The sequence below is a fragment of the Bicyclus anynana genome, chromosome 17, assembly GCF_947172395.1.
Source record: "Bicyclus anynana chromosome 17, ilBicAnyn1.1, whole genome shotgun sequence".
Taxonomy (NCBI): Eukaryota; Metazoa; Arthropoda; class Insecta; order Lepidoptera; family Nymphalidae; genus Bicyclus; species Bicyclus anynana.
The window spans coordinates 11,119,188-11,139,010 of record NC_069099.1 but is presented as its reverse complement, the minus strand read 5'-3'; the positions used below and the strand labels follow the sequence as shown (position 1 = coordinate 11,139,010).

At 33.7% G+C, this 19,823-nt stretch overlaps 1 protein-coding gene and 3 long non-coding RNA genes across 7 annotated transcripts; 2 read left to right on the top strand and 2 right to left on the bottom strand.

Moving 5' to 3' along the window:
* Nucleotides 1–354: 354 nt before the first annotated feature.
* LOC112056843 (cytochrome c oxidase assembly protein COX16 homolog, mitochondrial) lies at nt 355–1,392 on the bottom strand. The gene is made up of 2 exons (XM_024097325.2): nt 1,088–1,392; nt 355–589 (listed from the first exon to the last, which is right to left on the bottom strand). Exons 1-2 carry the CDS (start codon nt 1,237–1,239, stop codon nt 409–411), a joined length of 333 nt encoding a protein of 110 aa, XP_023953093.1. The 5' UTR covers nt 1,240–1,392; the 3' UTR covers nt 355–408.
* Nucleotides 1,393–1,957: 565 nt separating this feature from the next.
* Nucleotides 1,958–19,680, top strand: LOC128198906 (uncharacterized). 4 transcript variants are annotated; one of them, XR_008251612.1, is made up of 10 exons: nt 1,958–3,204; nt 4,766–4,905; nt 8,168–8,452; nt 9,002–9,090; nt 9,405–9,493; nt 9,888–9,976; nt 10,291–10,379; nt 10,773–10,861; nt 16,732–16,861; nt 17,313–19,680. It is a non-coding gene; the product is annotated as an uncharacterized LOC128198906 (long non-coding RNA). The 4 variants fall into 4 exon arrangements; XR_008251613.1 differs by having other exon boundaries at nt 8,284–9,090; XR_008251611.1 differs by having other exon boundaries at nt 8,168–9,090.
* Nucleotides 10,870–12,529, top strand: LOC128198908 (uncharacterized). The gene is made up of 2 exons (XR_008251616.1): nt 10,870–12,022; nt 12,275–12,529. It is a non-coding gene; the product is annotated as an uncharacterized LOC128198908 (long non-coding RNA).
* LOC128198907 (uncharacterized) lies at nt 13,277–14,930 on the bottom strand. Its single transcript, XR_008251615.1, has 2 exons — nt 14,353–14,930; nt 13,277–13,491 (listed from the first exon to the last, which is right to left on the bottom strand). It is a non-coding gene; the product is annotated as an uncharacterized LOC128198907 (long non-coding RNA).
* Nucleotides 19,681–19,823: the final 143 nt, after the last annotated feature.

Below are 19,823 nucleotides of genomic sequence, written 5' to 3'. Positions count from 1 at the left end.
ACATGGAAATTGCATCATCATTACCAATATACCAACCTAAATATAATATAATATAATAGCCTATTTTAACGGCCCGCTATCCTATATAAATTCTACTCTATGAGTTTAGGTTTCTCTTCTTATTGGAGAGGGATAGGGTACGATACTACCAAAGGTTGGGCTGGGAGAACAACATAATCAAACAAGCTGAGTGTTGACATCTAAACAGGCCCTTTAAACCCACATCCACTTCACATGTGCTGGGATCTTGCTGGGATCTGTTAAGTAATTTCGCTTTGCCAACTCTTTGCCACTGTGAATCCTTGGAATGATACTATATTTTTCTCAATACAGTACCAATAAAACACTTGCAAGTATTATTCTAAAAGTTAACTAAATTTATTTTAAATAATATTTAATATACAAGAACTATTCCTTCTTCTCCTCTGCAGGTTCCCAGGGTCGGGGTCCTCTCTTGTTCTCCCAATTATCAATGTCCAGTTTCTGTATTTCATCATAGACACCCTCCAGAGTTACTTTCTTGTCTCTGTGGAGACCCATTTTTTCTGCCTCTGCATTGCTCATACCTTTCACCTGTGCAAATTGATACCTGTTAAGAAATTTTTACATAGTATAAGTGCCCACTATGTAAATTAATTTGTTTTTTGGAGTGTTTATTCTAAATGTTAATAAATTGTAATTTACTATTTTAGACTATTCCCGTAGAATTTCCGCAAATGGATAGTAACTTACAAGTGTATAGAATCAATATACATTGTACATATTAAACCTTTTTCTAATGTCGAGAGGTAAGAGATTGCATCTATACTAATATTATAAAGCTGAAGAGTTTGTTTGTTTGTTTGATTGAACGCGCTAATCTCAGAAACTACCTATTTGAAAAATTCTTTCAATAAATATTAGATATTTATTTATTATTTATCGAGGAAGGCTATAGGCCATATATTATCTCCGTTTTCCTACGGGGACGGGAACCACGCGGGTAAAACCGCGCTGCGTCATCTATTTAATCATAAGAATATGAAATGTAATATACTTTCAAGACTATATGCATTTTGATAACGTATACAAAATAGATTTTATTTACCTTATCTGTGTCCACTCTTTTAATGCCAGCGATCCTCCAACCGTAAAAATAAGAAATGGTAAGCCATATCTTAAAAATTTATTTTTCTTATAATTTTTCACTATGGTTTGTAAATATTGTAATGACATACGAGTTTTTTGTTGTGAAGTCATTTCTAATGATAAATAAATATAATAGTGGTAGTGGTGGATAATTATAATATTTATTTGATTTATTACATAATTTCCACTCCCAGACAATATTTTTGTTTACAAACACCATAGACTAGGAAATGAACACAGAATAATAGATACTAAATGGAAAAGACAAGATGAGATTTTTTATACGACTCACAGTTCTTTTCTTTTACAACATCATATTTTTTACAGTCCACCTCAGACAAACTATATAGGGATCTGTCTACCTATACGTTGCCCCTCTGTCAAACTACAACATCAACGATCTAACGCGTAGACAAAAACTTTTTCTTCAGAATCGATGATTTTTATTGTAATCGTTTTCGTCGTGCAAAAAGCTCCCTAGAAATGTATACGTATAATAATGCAGATTCCTATATAATTAGTCTGAGCTTTAGCCGTATAAGTCAGACCATTAAGGTATAAGTTCATCACATCACATTCATTCATTTATTAATCATTTAATTTATTTTTTTCGTCTATGGTTATCATATTAATCTAAGTCTGTGGCAGTCGTGGCAGACGGCAGTCTATGCTCCTGTCTTCATTTGTCGTCTGTGTCTTTTTAGCCGTTTGTGGTCTGTGGCTCCCAAAGAGTATATACTCTGGTGCACCATAGAGTAGTATAATATGTGGTGCACTCTGGTGGCTCCTCTATAGTGATCTGTGGGCTCCTGTCCTGCAAAAATTAGAGGTGAGTCGTACTCGCTAAAACGCATACTGAGTGTTACGAGTACGAGTACGCCGAGAGACGCGCTCCAAAGACTAGCTCCACGAGTATTTAGAAGTACGAGCCATTAGGACCTATAGAATAGATACGTACTCCTAAATACTCAGTGGCCAGCGATTTTACGTCATATTATCTGATACTAAGCGTACATTAATTTCAAACAAGTTTTACGTAGTCATTTGGACTATAATAGTGGTATGTACGCAAGGTACAAAAAAATTGAATCCTGAGTTCGATCCCGGGTAACAGAAATCATTTTTGTCTTTTTATTTTGTTTTTTTCAATTGGTTTCTTCAACTATTTTTGGTTTTTGTAATCCACAAAAAAAAAGAAAAAAATTTGCAAACAAAAATATTTCAGTCATTAATTTCAAAATTTCAATTTTATTTTATTATTTAGTTATTTCTTTTAATATTACCTCATGATACTGTCGGGTTACATTAACTTGTTACTTTAGCAGATAAATAATCATACTAAAACAAATAAACATTATGTTTTTAAAATAAGGATTAAAATCAGGGACTCCAAATATTGGAGTATTAAGAGTATTAAGTGTATACTGCGTTAAAAAATCGGTCTTATGTTTGATAAAGTAAAGACAATTTTTCATCGGCAATGGGACGTCACTCACACATTCTTAAACGAACGCGTCCGGGAACGCGTCTCGCGATGTTTTGTCTGTTGGAGTATGAAGTGTTTATTGCGTTGAAAAACCGGTCTTATGTCTAGACAACAAAGTCTATTTTCTTTCGGCATTGATAGAAGCAGGCCGGGTCAACTCTCGAACAAAGTTTGGTTATACCTACGGGGGCTAGACCTGTGGTGTCATCATCCATACGGTTCTACCGTCTGGTAGTTGTAGCAATATTATTATCGTTAGTAGCTCACGCCTGACATAATATTTTGATAAATCTAATACATTTTTAGATTTAAATATGACTTTAATAACTCAATAAATACTTTTCTTCTACAAAAATATAGAGAGACACTCTCGTTGAATATTGTTTTAGTAACGTATGGGTAAGATTTTCTAAACGAAGTGTGGCAACCCCAATTACTTAATAAAAAATAAGACTTTGTTAGTTCAAGTGTCTCTATAACTATGAAGAAGAACAAAAGAAAATGCTTTGAGTGTGGTTCTTCGCCTGCCGATGATACAGAGAAGACCCTACAGAGATTACAGAAATTTGATTCTACAAATTTAGTCTCCGGTATGTACCTACTTTAAGTTTTAACTAATAATAAAATACTTTAATTATAGCTATTGATCAGATAATGATTACATTAGTTAGTTAATTAGGTTTCTTAGTAGTCTTCTCAAGATATGGGAATTATTAAAATCCTACTAATTCTTATGAAACTCGCTCAATTATACAACTATGCTGGGTTTACACATTATGGTAATGTTTGTAGATGCAATGCACCCCAAATAACTGTCTGACCTGCAGCTGTCTGAATGTTTACTTCTCTGGACCTACTGAACAGATTTTCATTTGGTTATCATAGGTAGCTTAATCTGGAGCAACATAAGGTTAATTATGAAATGGTAATGAAAATAAACATCTGAGAAAAGCAAATTCCATGAACTAATTTGAAAGTATCTGTTACCAATTCAATATTAAACCACAGGTATATGTACTAAAGGCAGGTAGAGTAAAATTTGAGTTTTATTTTTGAATCTATAATAAGTAGTTTATAATTATGTAATGATGAACCAGAACAATTTGTTAATTTGAAACTACAATTACAAGTTTTTATAATTATGTTAGGCACTAGGCAGACTAATGAAGAGTATGTTAGTTTACTTTGTACAAAAATCTGTTCTTTGACATAATTATAGAATAAGATGATAAGTGATGATGCAATCTAAGATGGAAGCGAGATAACTAGTTAGGCAAAGGATGAAAATCCACACACATTTCTGTTTCTACATAATATCTCACCGGAACACTAAATCGCTTGCCAGTAGGGTATTAACTAGCCAGCCAGACATAGACCAGAAAGAAAACTTCAATTGGCCCAGCCGGGGATAGAACCCAGGACTTTTGCGTAGTTAATTCACTGTGCTACGGAGGCCATTTCGGCAATATTTTTCTTGCCTTGATCTATAGAAGCTTTTGCCAATAATAAGATACATTTTTCATTGAAGGTTGTTTGAAAGAAATAGCTTTTAGCTATAAGACCTAAGCTTTGCACATTTTTTTTTTTTTTCTTTTTGACAATGTAGCTTCTGTGAACAGTTGAAGAATTCCCTCATCTGTGTTTCTGTTCTATCATCAGATTGCCTCCGGACATTTTAGTTATATTTCTCACCTGGTTCTTGTCAAGGTTTTGTAATAAACAATAATAACAAATGAACTAAGTAAAAATGGCTATGTGGTTAGTCTGTCTGCCGTAGAAGTAGCTGCGAGAGGATTACCAACAAAATCTTTCTATAACTTGTTTAATGACCTTGGCATCTTTAGGACTGCAGCAACTTCTATGTAGAAGAAAGAGAGAAAGAAGAATAAGTATCCAAAGCTGCTCTTAGTAGGATCTTACCAAATTTGGCTAAACAGGGAGAACAACACAAGTAGGGGAGTTTAATCAATTGTCAAGGAATTCCTTAACCCTACATCCTGTAGTCACAACTCCAGGACTCTGCTCGGAGTATTTCTCTCTACCAGGCGATGGACCTGGCACCTGCACGGAATGTTAAGATATTCATCTGTCTCTTCATGCGTAGTATGTTTATGTATTTTTAATTAAATTTACTCACTCTCTTAATTTCAGTAATGTCCAGATAATCAATGATTAGACTATTGGACTTTTAGAATAAATTTTACATTGAACTATGAATGGTTTGTCATCTACATTTTTAAAAAAGACGAGATGTTTTGCCTGTAAGAACAAGAGAGAGAGAGAATAAGAAGGTAAGTTAAACACCTACTGTAAAATGCACACTGCTCCAATGTGGGTTGATAGGCTTGGGGTAATAAAGTTAAATTATAAAAGGATCACAATCAGGTGTTAATGATAATGACTGGGATATATAGCATATCATACTCTCTGAGATATAGGGATATAACACCAGCAACAGCTCTCCAGTGATGCAGTAGATAGCATCATTGCTCTTTGCATCTACACGCCACAGCCAGTTGTGGCAATTGAACTCATCATATTAGTGTGATGAGCATGGATGTATTTCAGTGTCTATGTGGTTGTGAGTGTACGCCCATGTTAAATAACAAGTAATGGCCAAAATATTAAGTAGATGTTGATCAATAATCTTCTCTATCTTCCAGTAAAAGTCCCATTAAAATGACCCTGCTGTTCCAGAGATTAGCTCAAACAAACAGACAGATGAACATTTTAAAGAAGTATGACTGTATGTCAGTATTGTATATAGGCACTTGAGAAAACGCAGTTATTTTGAAATCACAGACATACACTTAAATTTTATTGATATGTATTGGTGCTGTTCATAAATATAGCATCAGCTGAAACAAACTAGGCATAGTTAAGTTACATTTTATACAGGATGCTCGGGACTATTTCTCATAAATTCAAGGTGTTGACAAGTCCACTTATAGAAGTTACCTTAGCTACTAGTTTATATTGAGGAGAACTTTCCACCTAGATGGGTTGTGACTGTATTAGGGGTCTGGTGATGAAGAAGTAGGACAGTTAAGAGAACTCCTCAACGGTTCACAGTAGCTACCATGTGTTGATAAATTTGTATTGATGAAAACTTTCCACCTAGATGGGTTGTGACTGTATTAGGGGTCTGGTAATGAAGACGAAGGACGGTTAAGGGAACTTCTCGATGGTTTACAGTAGTAATTAGTTTGATTCTAAGTCAGAGGCAATCAAATACAATGTTTTATCACGACTCATAGCAACATACCTTTGGCGCTAGATCAATATCTAGGATGATTTCACTAAAAATGGAAAAATAAAAATTTTTAATTAAAGAAATTCAACCAACTTCATAAACATAAAACATACTGGCTAAACTAAAAAGCGAAAAATAATATTATACTAGGTTCATATCATATTATGTTCTAACTGATGATCAGTTTGAAGGCTGTGCTAAACCGGTGTTGTTGTAATTTAAGCTGTTACTGAAAGAACTACATGAAAGAACACTGTCTGAAAAACCTAAATATTTATGATATTCTTACATGGCTTGAATTAATACATCATTGGGCTAGCACCACCTTCAAACTGATCATCAGTTAGAACATAATATGATATATAGAACTTAGTATAATCTTATTTTTCGTTTTTTAGTTTAGTAAGTATGTTTTTGAAGTCGGTTGACTTGTTTTTATTAAAGTTTTTTAATACACATGTTCCTTAGACATTTTAAGTTAATTTTCCTTATAGAACTTGGAGCTACCCTAGAGTTATGGGAAATACTCCCGAGCACCCTGTAGATGCTACTTAATCCTACTTATCCTTCATTCATCAGTATCGGTTGGTGGGCTTGGAGTTTATAAAGAATATTAAGTATATATAATTTATTTATGAACATTCCTCATTCAGTTGAGCTTTTACTACCCATAACACAAGCTAAGCTTACTTTGAGACTAGTTAGTGATGTGTGTAATGTGTTAATATAAATATTAACCAACTTTCTGCAGTTTGAGAATACGCGGATAAAATATAGCCTATGATACTCAGAAATAACGTGGCTTTCTAGTGGTAAAAGAATTTTCAAAATTGGTTCAGTAGATCCAGAGTTTACCTGCTAGAACACCACCAACTTTACCTCTTTATAATACATACTAGCGGACGCCCGCGACTTCGTCCGCGTAAAAATCGATGTCAACTTTCAACCCCTATTTCACATTCTATTTTGCAAGTTTTATAACTTATACCTTGTAACTAAAAAAATTAAGGACTTTCCGTACAAACTTTCTACCCCTACTTCACCCAATTCTGATTTTGTTTTCACGACAAAAAGTATCCTATTATCCTTCTACGTATTATGGTCTCAAATCGTCTTAAGTATCGTTTGAATTCATTCTGTAATCAGCGTGATGCCCGGTCAAAAAAAAGGCAAACAGACAGACAAAAAATAGAAAATATGAGCGTGGTGCGATGACAAAGGAAAATAGAGACTTCTATGCTAAAATTATAATCTTTGGATCTACTGGACCGATTTGAAAGATTGTTTTATCAATAGAAAGTTACGTTATTTGCGAGTGTCATAGGCTATGTTTGATTCCCATATTCACACAGGAACGGGAACCACGTAATGGAAAGCGCGGGGCGTCATGTAGCGGACTTTCTGCGTCTTTGAGAAATTTTGTATTATCTCCAAAACTAATTAACATAGTATAAAGGGCAAATCTTATCTCCATAATATCCTTGTGATTATCAAATAATTTATTTTGATAAGGATTTAAGTTAAGTAGCATAAATAATGACGCAAACCTAAGTATATAAAATTTATAATTTTCAAAACACAAAAGGTACTATATCTGCTAATATATAGAAGATAGATATATGGTGTCGCGGACTTTTTGTAGAACTTTTAAAGATACATAAAGCCTCCATACATTAATTTCAATTTTACACAATGGTTAAGGCAGCGCATGCGAATAAGTCTGCTTAAGAGGATTTTCGGTCCGACCTGTATGACAAAAACTGTGTTAACTCGGCGAATATATATCATGTTATTATAAAATATAGCCTATAGCACTCCCCGATAATGTAGCATTCTACTGGTGAAAGAATTTTTGAAATCGGACCAGTAGTTCCGAAAATTACACCATTTAAAAAATGTGACAAACTTACAAACTTTACCTCTTTATAATATTAGTATAGATTAACAACCCATTTTCGGCTCATTGTTGAGCACGAGTCACTTCTCAGGACGAGAGGGGTTAGGCCTTAGTCCTCCATGCTGGCCCAATGCGGATTGGCAGACTTCGCACACCTAGACAATTAAGAAAATTCTCAGTTATGCAGGTTTCTTCACAATGTTATGCTTCACCATTTAAGACATTTAATTTAAAAATGGGTTGAATACATATCAGTATAGATTTTTATTGTGAGTTTCGTGGAAGAAGGAAATGCTCAATATTTCATAGACCAACCCAGGACTCAAACTCAGAATTTCATGATAGTTACACTGAACCAATAAAGCAGCATTAGGTATATAAAATATATACCTAATGCTTTCAGCAATCCTGCTTCTTCACATGAATTTTACCCGCATGACGACGGTTTTTAATATAAAAAATATTTACACAATGTCTCAAAAAGCAATCAAAGCTTTCAAAAATGAACAATGTTCGCAGAAGTTCAGTACCAACAAACTCACAAAAAATGAGCCCAAAATTTAGCATTACTTGCAAGCCAGACTAAGAAATTTCAAGAAGATAATTTAAAAGAAGACAATAGAATAAAATAATATTAAAACACAATGCTTAGCAAATATAGCATTAACAGATGGAAACCAGGCAATAGGTATGTTAAAATAGGTTATGTTTCATAGAAGCTATTTTAATCCTACACATCCATCATTTATCATTGTCTCCATATAGTAGAGGAGGTATGGAGCTGAGACCCACCACACTGCTCCAATGCTGTTGGTGGGCTTAGGGTGATAATGTTCAATTAATTAATTACCACTATCTGATGCTAATGTTAATAATCGGGATTAAAGGTTTCCCAACTTCAGGATGAGAATTTAACTGATTTTTTTTTACATTTTTCATAATCTATTCTTCACATTTTTCACTTAATAAAATTCTTTTAGTTTTTGTTTGTTTTTAACTGGTGAAAATATGTGAAATTTTGCTATCGGCTTCCCAACTCCAAGATGAGAATTTGACTGAATTTTTTTTTACATTTTTAACCGATTTTAAAAAAGAAGGAGGTTCTCAATTCGAGTCTATGTTTTTTTGTTCATAATCTATTCTTCACATTTTTCACTTAATAAAATTCTTTTAGTTTTTATTTGTTTTTTAACTGGTGAAAATACATAAAATTTATTCTTTATGTTTAAATTTTCAGGTGTAGCAAAATAGAAGATGAAGGTCTAGCTGTGCCAGTCAGTGCTGAGCCACACAGTTGCTGCTGGCATGTTTGCAAAATAGCACAAGGTAACCTACTTCATCGTTATTATCAACCTATTTTAACAGCATTACAGGGCCAGGCCTTATAGAAAAGTGATTATGGAGCTGAGACCCACCACACTGCTCCAATGCTGTTGGAGGGCTTAGGGTGATAATGTTCCATTAATTAATAACCACTATCAGATGCTAATGATAATAATCGGGATTGAAGGCTTCCAAACTCCAAGATGAGAATTTAACTGAATTATTTTTAACCGACTTCTATGTTTTTATTTTAGTTTTCATTTGTTTTTTAACTGGTGAAAATACATAAAATTTATTCTTTATGTTTAATTTTTCAGGTGTAGCAAAATAGAAGATGAAGGTCTAGCTGTGCCAGTCAGTGCTGAGCCACACAGTTGCTGCTGGCATGTTTGCTAAATAGCACAAGGTAACCTGCTTCATCGTTATTATCAACCTATTTTAACGGCATTACAGGGCCAGGCCTTATAGAAAAGTGATTATGGAGCTGAGACCCACCACACTGCTCCAATGCTGTTGGTGGGCTTAGGGTGATAATGTTCAATTAATTAATAACCACTATCTGATGTTAATTATAATAATAAGGATTAAAGGCTTCCCAACTCCAAGATGAGAATTTAACTGAATTTTTTTTCACATTTTTAACCTACTTCAAAAAAAGAAGGAGGTTCTCAATTCGAGTCTATGTTTTTTTTTCATAATCTATTCTTCACATTTTTCACTTAATAAAATTCTTTTAGTTTTTATTTGTTTTTTAACTGGTGAAAATACATAAAATTTATTCTTTATGTTTAAATTTTCAGGTGTAGCAAAATAGAAGATGAAGGTCTAGCTGTGCCAGTCAGTGCTGAGCCACACAGTTGCTGCTGGCATGTTTGCAAAATAGCACAAGGTAACCTACTTCATCGTTGTTATCAACCTATTTTAACAGCATTACAGGGCCAGGCCTTATAGAAAAGTGATTATGGAGCTGAGACCCACCACACCGCTCCAATGCTGTTGGAGGGCTTAGGGTGATAATGTTCAATTAATTAATAACCACTATCTGATGCTAATGATAATAATCGGGATTGAAGGCTTCCAAACTCCAAGATGAGAATTTAACTGAATTATTTTTAACCGACTTCTATGTTTTTATTTTAGTTTTCATTTGTTTTTTAACTGGTGAAAATACATAAAATTTATTCTTTATGTTGAATTTTTCAGGTGTAGCAAAATAGAAGATGAAGGTCTAGCTGTGCCAGTCAGTGCTGAGTCACACAGTTGCTGCTGGCATGTTTGCAAAATAGCACAAGGTAACCTGCTTCATCGTTGTTATCAACCTATTTTTACGGCATTACAGGGCCAGGCCTTATAGAAAAGTGATTATGGAGCTGAGACCCACCACACTGCTCCAATGCTGTTGGAGGGCTTAGGGTGATAATGTTCAATTAATTAATAACCACTATCTGATGCTAATGATAATAATCGGGATTAAAGGCTTCCCAACTCCAAGATGAGAATTTAACTGAATTTTTTTTCACATTTTTAACCTACTTCAAAAAAAGAAGGAGGTTATCAATTCGAGTCTATGTTTTTTTTTCATAATCTATTCTTCACATTTTTCACTTAATAAAATTATTTTAGTTTTCATTTGTTTTTAACTGGTGAAAATACATAAAATTTATTCTTTATGTTGAATTTTTCAGGTGTAGCAAAATAGAAGATGAAGGTCTAGCTGTGCCAGTCAGTGCTGAGCCACACAGTTGCTGCTGGCATGTTTGCAATATAGCACAAGGTAACCTGCTTCATCATCATTATCAGCCTATTTTAACGACACTAGTTTAACAGAGCCAGACCTTATATAAAAGGGGTTAGGGAGCTTAGACCCACCACACTGCTACAATAAAGGTTGGTGAGCTAAGGGAGATAAAGTGAAATTCACTGTGGATCACTATCAGATGTTAATGATAATGACCTGGGGCCTAATTGTCTAACGCAAACGATTGAATTTGACAGTTGAAATCGTACGTTTTTACTTGTCAAACGGCTATTTCGGATTGTGTAAGCCAATGGAAAGCCATCGGTTGGGCATAGTTAGTTCATTACGATTAGATCGTTATTTTTATACGAAGAGTGAATGATTTGTTAAGATTTGACAGTTATTTGCGATTGTCTTCGAATTGTGTAAAGTTTTATGTTCATGGCTTATGTCAAAAACTTACGATGGGTCTTGAGTCACCTTTGATCGTAAAACGGACAAATTGTGGATGTCCAAAATTCCAAAATAATAATTTATATTTTGTTAAATATCTAAAATTAATATTTTTTTCCATTCTAAATCTCTCAATTCAGTCTCCCCGTCCACAGTTAGCATTTTTAGGACGAAACTTTGCGAAGTGTTTTGTTTGTAAACAATGAACTCTGTTAAAAAGAGTAATAAATAATATATTCTTTGCAATGAACCTATAAAGTCAAAACAATGAAGTTAATTGAGTGCTATTAATCGATTTATATAGGATGCTGAGACTTGGACTCTGAGAGAAAGTGAGAAAAAGAATATACACGCTCTAGAAATATGTTGAAGAAGAATTGCTTGAATATAATAAAGCTTGAATATCCTGGACACAGTCTCACTCCTCCAAGAACTGGGGATCAAACAGCATCTTTCTTCCAGCATCCAATGTCTTCTTACACACACTTTCTTTGGATGTACCAGAGAAAGAGACGATAAGTCCATAGAGCGACATAAACTCAATACCTACGATATTTAATACCATACCATGTTTTAGATTTCTGCGACAACTTGCATGTTGTTGTATCCAATGTGTTGGGATCTGTGTTCCAGGGCTTATGTGTGTGGTTTAGTTAAGTTTGCTGGTTATTAAGCAAAAAGTAATCGAATTTCATTTTTAAAATTATGATTATGGCAAACGAACTCTTTCGTCATTGCTCATAGGTACATTTACATTTTCCATTGGTGCATGCCCACCCTAGGAATCCTAGGATTCTGAGCTACTGAATAGGAATAGGAAATAATAGTAGATAAGCCAATGGGTGGGAGTAGAATAGGATAGGAATAGGGAATGAGTCAAAGCGGAGCTTGTCTGTCTGCTATATTATCTTAGTACACAAACTACACTTACATTGAGACTAAATGTTGATGTGTGTATTTTATAATATGTTCAATATTAACAATTTTGCTTTACAGGATATTTGGAATATACCCTATAACTGCAGACTCCAATATTACAAAAAGCACCTGCAATACAGTAGAATAACATATTGGTGTGCTGAAGAAAAGATGGCAAAGGCTTTTAGCTGATAGGACATTGTACTGATGACCCTGTTATCTGGTCAAATCATAAATGTGTGTGTATTATCAAAATATTTGCATAGATTGTGAAATGCTGATGATATTTGATTTGGTCTTTGATATTTGAAAATAAAAGAATACTTACTTCGCTGAGTTTGTTTTTTTGTAGTCTTTTCCAAAACTAAAGCTTTCAGTTTAACATTTTACTATTAATATTTTTTTTTACCATTACAATAATTAAATAAATTATTCAAAAAAGTGTAGTTGTAAAAAATACATTTATAATACCTGTGTATGTTCACCCCCCTGCAGTTTCACCCACATAATTCCTGTTTTCTATAATACTCAAATGTGGATTTTTATTGGTAAAATAATCTTCAACATTGGTTCAGTAGGTCCAGTGTTTACCCCTACAATCTCACAAACTATCTTTTTATTACAGTATCTTGACTACTAGTATTCTAAGAATACTGAAAATGACACCTCTGAGGGTGAAATAGGGGTTGGAAGTTTATAAAAAAAAGATTTTTTAAATTTATTTATTATAATAATAATAAATACAGTAAACATAGACTTTCAGTTAGACATTTTTTAAACCCTGAAACCACAAAGATTAAAAATAATCAACTATATACTTCTCATCCAAACAGTCAGCCTGTACAGTACTTGCAGACACTGTTTTGATGATTAGTATATTTTCTTAAATCAGAAAAACGAGTCATCATCATGGATCAGTCATCAAACATGGATTCAGCCCTGCCCACTGTACTTGACAACATATTGGCCATACTTAAATGTTAAAGCATGTTTATTTTTAAATATGTTTTACCGTAAATAAATTATTACAGATGCTATCTTTCTAACAGCTAGCAGGATAGGTACAATGAAGTTACACACTAAATAATCAAATTTATTTTATAATTAACAAAAATGAGTAAGAATATAGATGGATGGCTGACATAGAGAGCTCCTGGAATTAGACACACACACACACCACATAATTCTTAAGCTGGCTCAGCTAGTCAGTCTTGTTGTCAAAGCACTCATCTTCATGTCTCTGAGTCAATATCAGTGGTTCATCATAATGGTCTGTTCATAATAATCAATTTAGTCTGAAATTAAATAAAAAAATTAATCTTTCATACTAAAAGTTAGACAGAATCTTTGAGAGGAAAACATTAGCAGTGGTGTCCTGGTTTTGATCCCTGGCTGGGCCGATTGAGGTTTTCTCAATTGGTCTAGGTCTGGCTGGTGGGAGGCTTCGGCCAGTTACCACCTTACTGGCAAAGACCTACCACTAAGCGATTTAGCATTCCGGTACGATGCCATGTAGAAACCAAAAGGGGTGTGGATTGTCTTACTACTCCTAACAAGTTAGCCCGTTACCATCATAGATTACATCATCACTTACCATCAGGTGAGATTGTAGTCAAGGGCTAACTTGTAAAGAATAAAAAAAAAAACCTGCTCCAATGTGGATTGGTAGTTATGATGTTAATATACCACTATCAGATGTTAATGATAATTAATGTTCCGAAGGTCCTGTGTTTGATCCCCGGCTGGACCAATTGAGACTTACGGCCAAGCAATTTAGCATTCCGGTGTGATGACGTGTAGCAACTGAAAGGGTTGTGGATTTTCAGTTTAACTTGTAAAGAATAAAAAATAAAATATAACAGTAACATTTTGCTCTCAGTAGAGGATTTTGAATGGTATATGCCTAAATGCCTAGATAAACTAACTCTGCGAACCCATTGTAATTATGACACTGTTGTTGGCTGGTGAAGGAATAAAACACCCTAAAGAGCTAGAGAACTGTTCAAATCCTTTAATAATAAGTCTGTTTGTGAAGTCACTAATCACACACTTAGGTAAACCTATGTATATTAGTGCCGATTCATACGAGACTTAGAGATTAACACTGGGATAAAAATAACATGCGGACTTTTCTAAGAGACAGAGGAAATGCCCACTCTCTCCTTTTGCGCAGCCCGGATGTGCTAAATACTTCCAAACAAAGAAATTACTGCTATAACTAGTGCAGGGACATGTAGTAGACAAGCAGCGCGATCACTTATTAATCGGGCATTGTTGATTGTTCTTCAGTAGGCTAACTGTAAGTTAACCACTTGTAGTTACGCTAACCACCTTAGCCCTGCCTTGCCTGAGTTAAGGGTTGTTTTAATGAGAAACTTCTTAAGAAATGGACATCAACAAAATTAGATAGAGGTAGTTTTTCTTTTTTGATTACTTTTATATTTTTGATTAACAATAACACAGACGAAGTAAACTTTGCTCCTAAGATCACTATAATTTAGTAAAACTTTGCTCAATTTCTAAATTCTCTTTAAAACCTGAAAAATAAAAATTTTGTTTTGTTTATAAAATTTAAATTTCTAATCCACAGGTTATTAATATGCTATGTTTCACCACAGACTAATAGGATACCCCGTTATTTTGACACTAGCCTACACAGACAACAGGGAGATTACCAAATAGTCCAAATAGCCCTTGGTTAAATTCGTTAATTGCGTTTTGTTACTTGAGTTGCATGTATCATTTTCTCACGCTATTGTCTTCAATAGTAGATATTTGTCGTGAAATTTAATGCTTCTTTAATGTTTTAAACAAAAGACATAAAACTTTGTTAAAACATATGCATTATTATGGAGTTTGACTTAAATTTGATAATATTATTAACGATAGTTTCACTATCGTTTTGCATAAACAATACGCAATCTTCATGAATGATTTCAGTTCATCGTTCACCATCCGGTCTTCATATAATGAACTAAATTAGACAATACCAATGTAAAGTTACGATTGATCGTTGATCGTAGCCGATCGTATGAACTTTACGATCAATGAAGTCCGTTAGACAATTAGGCCCCTGGACGAGGCGCGGGAGTGTAATACAAACAACTTACCAACTCCAGGCTGAGAACTGTAAATTTCTTGGAAGAAAGAAAAACTCAGTATCTGATAGCCTGACCCAGGATTCGAAGCCACGACCTAGTTATCCAAAACCACATTGGCTAACCAATAGTATTATAACTAGCGGACGCCCGCGATTTCAACCGTGTGATGTTCAGTTTTTGAACATCCAGCGGGAACCATGTTTCTGGGATAAAAAGTAGCCTAAATATTGCTCAATAACTTCCTCTATCTTCCAATGAAAGTCCAATTAAAATCGGTTCAGCCGTTCCAAAGATTATCCCAGAGAAACAGAAACACAGACAGACAAAAAATTTAAAAGACCTTGTTTGCATTTTAGTATTGTGTATATAATTATAATCACTTGAAAAAACTATTGATAAATTTCACTAAAATTAACTTTTATTCCTGAAAAAATCAAGGGAGATTTGTGGAAAAACTGTATTTCACGCGGTCATTGTTGCTTGCCTCACCCTACTCAACTAAATTATTTTAGTGTACAACATGATTTTTTTGAGACGAATATCTTACCAATTCATGGATTCACCATGTGGGTGTCCATCACGTGGCAGAGAGAAAAACGCTGAGCAGAGCTTGGACTTGTGATCAATGGACGTAAGGTTAAAGAATTCCTTGACAATTGATTAACACTCCCCTTCTCTGCTCGTGTTGTTCTCCCTGCGTAGTAATGTCTGCCAAATTTGGTAACCCAAATCTGCACTTCTAGAGAGACCAAGGTCTCTAAGCAAATTATAGAGAGATTTTGCTGGTAATCCTCTCGCACCTCTCTACGGCGTACAGACTAACCATATAGCCATTTTAGTTAGTTCATTTGTTAGGTCATAATATTTATTCAGTTTTATACTGTGGTCCTTTGGAATGTTAGTCTCCCACGGGACTGTAAGCACTACAAGTACTATGCTAAAGGAAAATGTCTGGTTTAGATCACGAAATAGCAACATCCTCTGGGATTATCCTCTTAACTGGTAACAATAATAATTATGTAAAATGTATACCTTATCAGCCGATAGACGTCCACTGCTGGACATAGGCCTCTTGCATGGATCTTGTTGTGTTGTACTAGGTAATGCCCATAAATGACCACGCTGGGCATGCGGGTTAGTCATTCGCAGGCCTAGACTTCTCGCACCGGTATCGCTGCTGCCTGACACCGGTCTGTGGTACTTGTGATGTCTAGCTGAATCAGAATTGTTAAACCGCCATTAGTCGGTCGCCAGAGCCTCGTCGGTCAATCTGCAGGGTGCACCACTTGCAGGTGATGTTGGCAGTTGGAGAGGCTGACTGGTACTAGCCTCCCTCTTACACCCCATAAATGTATACTTCTTATTTATTTTTGCAGGTGCAGTGCATGCAATAGTAGTTATGTAAAATGTATAACTTCTGATTTATTATTGCAGGTGCTGTAAAATGAAGATATATTGTTAAATATCATGAGATAGAAATAAAAGATGAAGGTCTAGCTGTACCCGTCCCGAGCCACACTACTGCAGCCACGTTGCTGCTGGCATTTTTGCAAAATAGCACAAGGTAACTTGCTTTATTCATTCGGCTTAGGTTGATATTATTAGATTGATTAATGATCACTATCAGAAATGTTAATGATAATGACCGGGTTCGACGGCTTAACATGCTCTCTGAGGCACGGGGGTGTGACACCACCAACTTCCCAACTCCAGACTAAGAATTTGTTAGCAGAAGCAAAAACTCAGTATCTCTTAAAGACAGAACCAGGATCTCGTGATCCAAAACACATGGGCTAGCTACTGAACCAACAAGGTATTTTTGACCTGCTTAATAACAATGAACTACATGTTTCCTAGATACACTTACAGTTTTGTTTTTAAAAACTGTAAGTGTATCTAGTAGTATCTCACAAATGTCCCTGAAGAGAATAGGAATTCTTATTATATATAATTATGTAAATATTTATTTTCAGTGCATTTTAAAAAGTCATGTTAAATGAAATTTTCTATTACAGATCACAACAATTGATGTAACAAATATAATCAATGGACCAGGCACCTGCACCATGATTCTTTGGAATACTAAAATTCGTCTCTTTATATCTGTACTTCTCATAATGAAAAATGTCACGTTTTTATGAAAGAAATAATGGAATCAAATAATAAATAAAACAAGCATATGCTGGAAGTCCTCAGAAACAGCTCCGACTTTGATGATTTTTTTTAAAGTCATGTTTTTTATGTTATTTAAAATCAGAAATGTTTTGGTGGACGAAATTATTTAAATTGTTAAAAAATATCCATGCTATTTATACATATTTTTTTTTTAAATACAACCGACTTCAAAAATACAAACTTATGCAGAAAACTAACAAACGAAAGAAAATATTATAATATTTTCTATCTATTGATCACTTTGAAGGCGGTGCCAATGTTCCAATTAATGGGCCGACAATTAGTTATCTATTGTTTACTAGCTATAGGGCTCGAATTGCTTTTTCATATCTTTAAAAGACTATCTTCGGAATGAACCCTTTATAATAAAAAAGTATTATCAAAGTCGGACCACTCAATAAAAAGTTATACTTGGTTGTATACTAAAATTAATGGTTAAACAATCAATCATCCCCTGTTTTCGTAATGTAAAACCAAGAATAACTGTTAACATGGGTAGTCCGATTTTGATAATTCTTTTGATTGATCATTCTTGATTGTTTTAGTTTAAAACCAAGCATGTCTTCGAATTCCGATTTGAATAACTTTGTTTTAAATAGAAAGAGTATATTCCGACAATGGTCCCAAATCATTATAAATTTTAAAAAAACGAAGATGACTGGTTATTTTCCCATTAATTGTATTGTAAAACTATGCGTAACTTATTACGAAGTGGTCCGATTTCGTAAATTCTTTATAGATTGTAAAGGTATTTTGATTGTAAAGCTCCCATATAAATTTTAAAAAACAATTCCAATCCTAAATGTGCGATTGATTGTTTTCTCATTCATTTTAATGTAAAACCAAGCATAACTTTTTATTGGGTGGTTCGATTTTGATTATTCTTTTTTGATAGAAAGGGTATATTCCTAAAAGTCTCATAAAATGTTGGAAAACAATTTCAAACCTAATAGTAGGAAAATAGAAGATGATTAATTGTTTTCCCATTTATTGTAATGTTAAACTATGCGTAACTTTTTACTGAGTGGACTGATTTTGAAAATTCTTTACTTTTTGTAAAGGGTTTATTTCGAAGTAGGTCCCATATAAATTTCGGAAAACAATTCGAATCCTTAAGGTGGAAAAAAACTGTACGATTGATTGCCTACCCATTAATTGTACAATTGGCACCGGCTTCAAAGTAATCAGTAGATAGAAAGTATTATAATGTTTTCTTCAGCTTATTAGTTTACTGCATAACTTTGTGTTTTTGAAGTCGGTAGTGTTTGTTTTTTAATTATTTATTATATAAATAGCATAACTATTGTTGAATAGTATAAATCGTTCCATCCTCACTCCAAAATGGATCTGATGTCAAATAATATGAAGAAACAAACTGAACAAAAATAATCATCAAAATCAGAGCTGTTTCTGAGGAAGTAGAGGGTAAATGCTCTATTGATTCGCCTAAAAGTAATATTATGATTTTTTATCGCATTAGGTTGTAAAGTTCGGCTAGTGAAAGTAGAGACTGAAATTGCCCGCCAAATTTAAAAATCATATAAACAAAGTAAAAAAACATGCGTTTTCATAATTTACTTAAATTAGTTTTTATTTGTGAATACATTATTACCTATACTATAAGTGTTAAACTCCGTTATTCCAATATTTGCACTATAATTTTGAGAATTTACTCCGATTTTTTAAAATTTGGCGGGTGATTTCAGTTTCTACTTTCATTAGCCAAATTCTAATAATTTTATTGTTTATGAAATTTATACTAATTAGAAAGAGGAAGAATTTGATTATTTGTTTGTTTGCATTGAATAGGCTCTGAAACTACTTTGCTGATTTAAAAATTTCTTACAGCATTATAATCATGGATTAGGCCATAATTGTTATCTCTGTATTCCCACGGGAACGAGAACTACGCTGGTGAAACTGCGTGACGTTTGCATAGTTTATCATATGTACAAATATCCCGACAATCTATATTTTTATGTATGAATTGGTTAAGTCATAATTGACTTGATTTTCCCAAATATGTCAGTGAAGTCACCCAATTGATGCATAGATATATTTTTATTTTGGTTTTCATTTTACTTTAAAGATAAAATTTGGTTTTAGAAGCAAAATAAATATATGTAGATTACATTTTAGGTGCTGATGTTTACTTAGTTATTGATTAAGTGCATAAGATTTTTTATTTGATAATAAAGACATTTCAACTGGAAACTGTTATTCTTTCTATTGTTTAATTTATTATATACAATTACTTGTTACTAAAATATTGTGCTATTATATTGTTTTTAATATTTTCACAGTTCAGCTTTTGGGGACGGAGTGGTTTTAAAATAAATATTTTTAAAAAT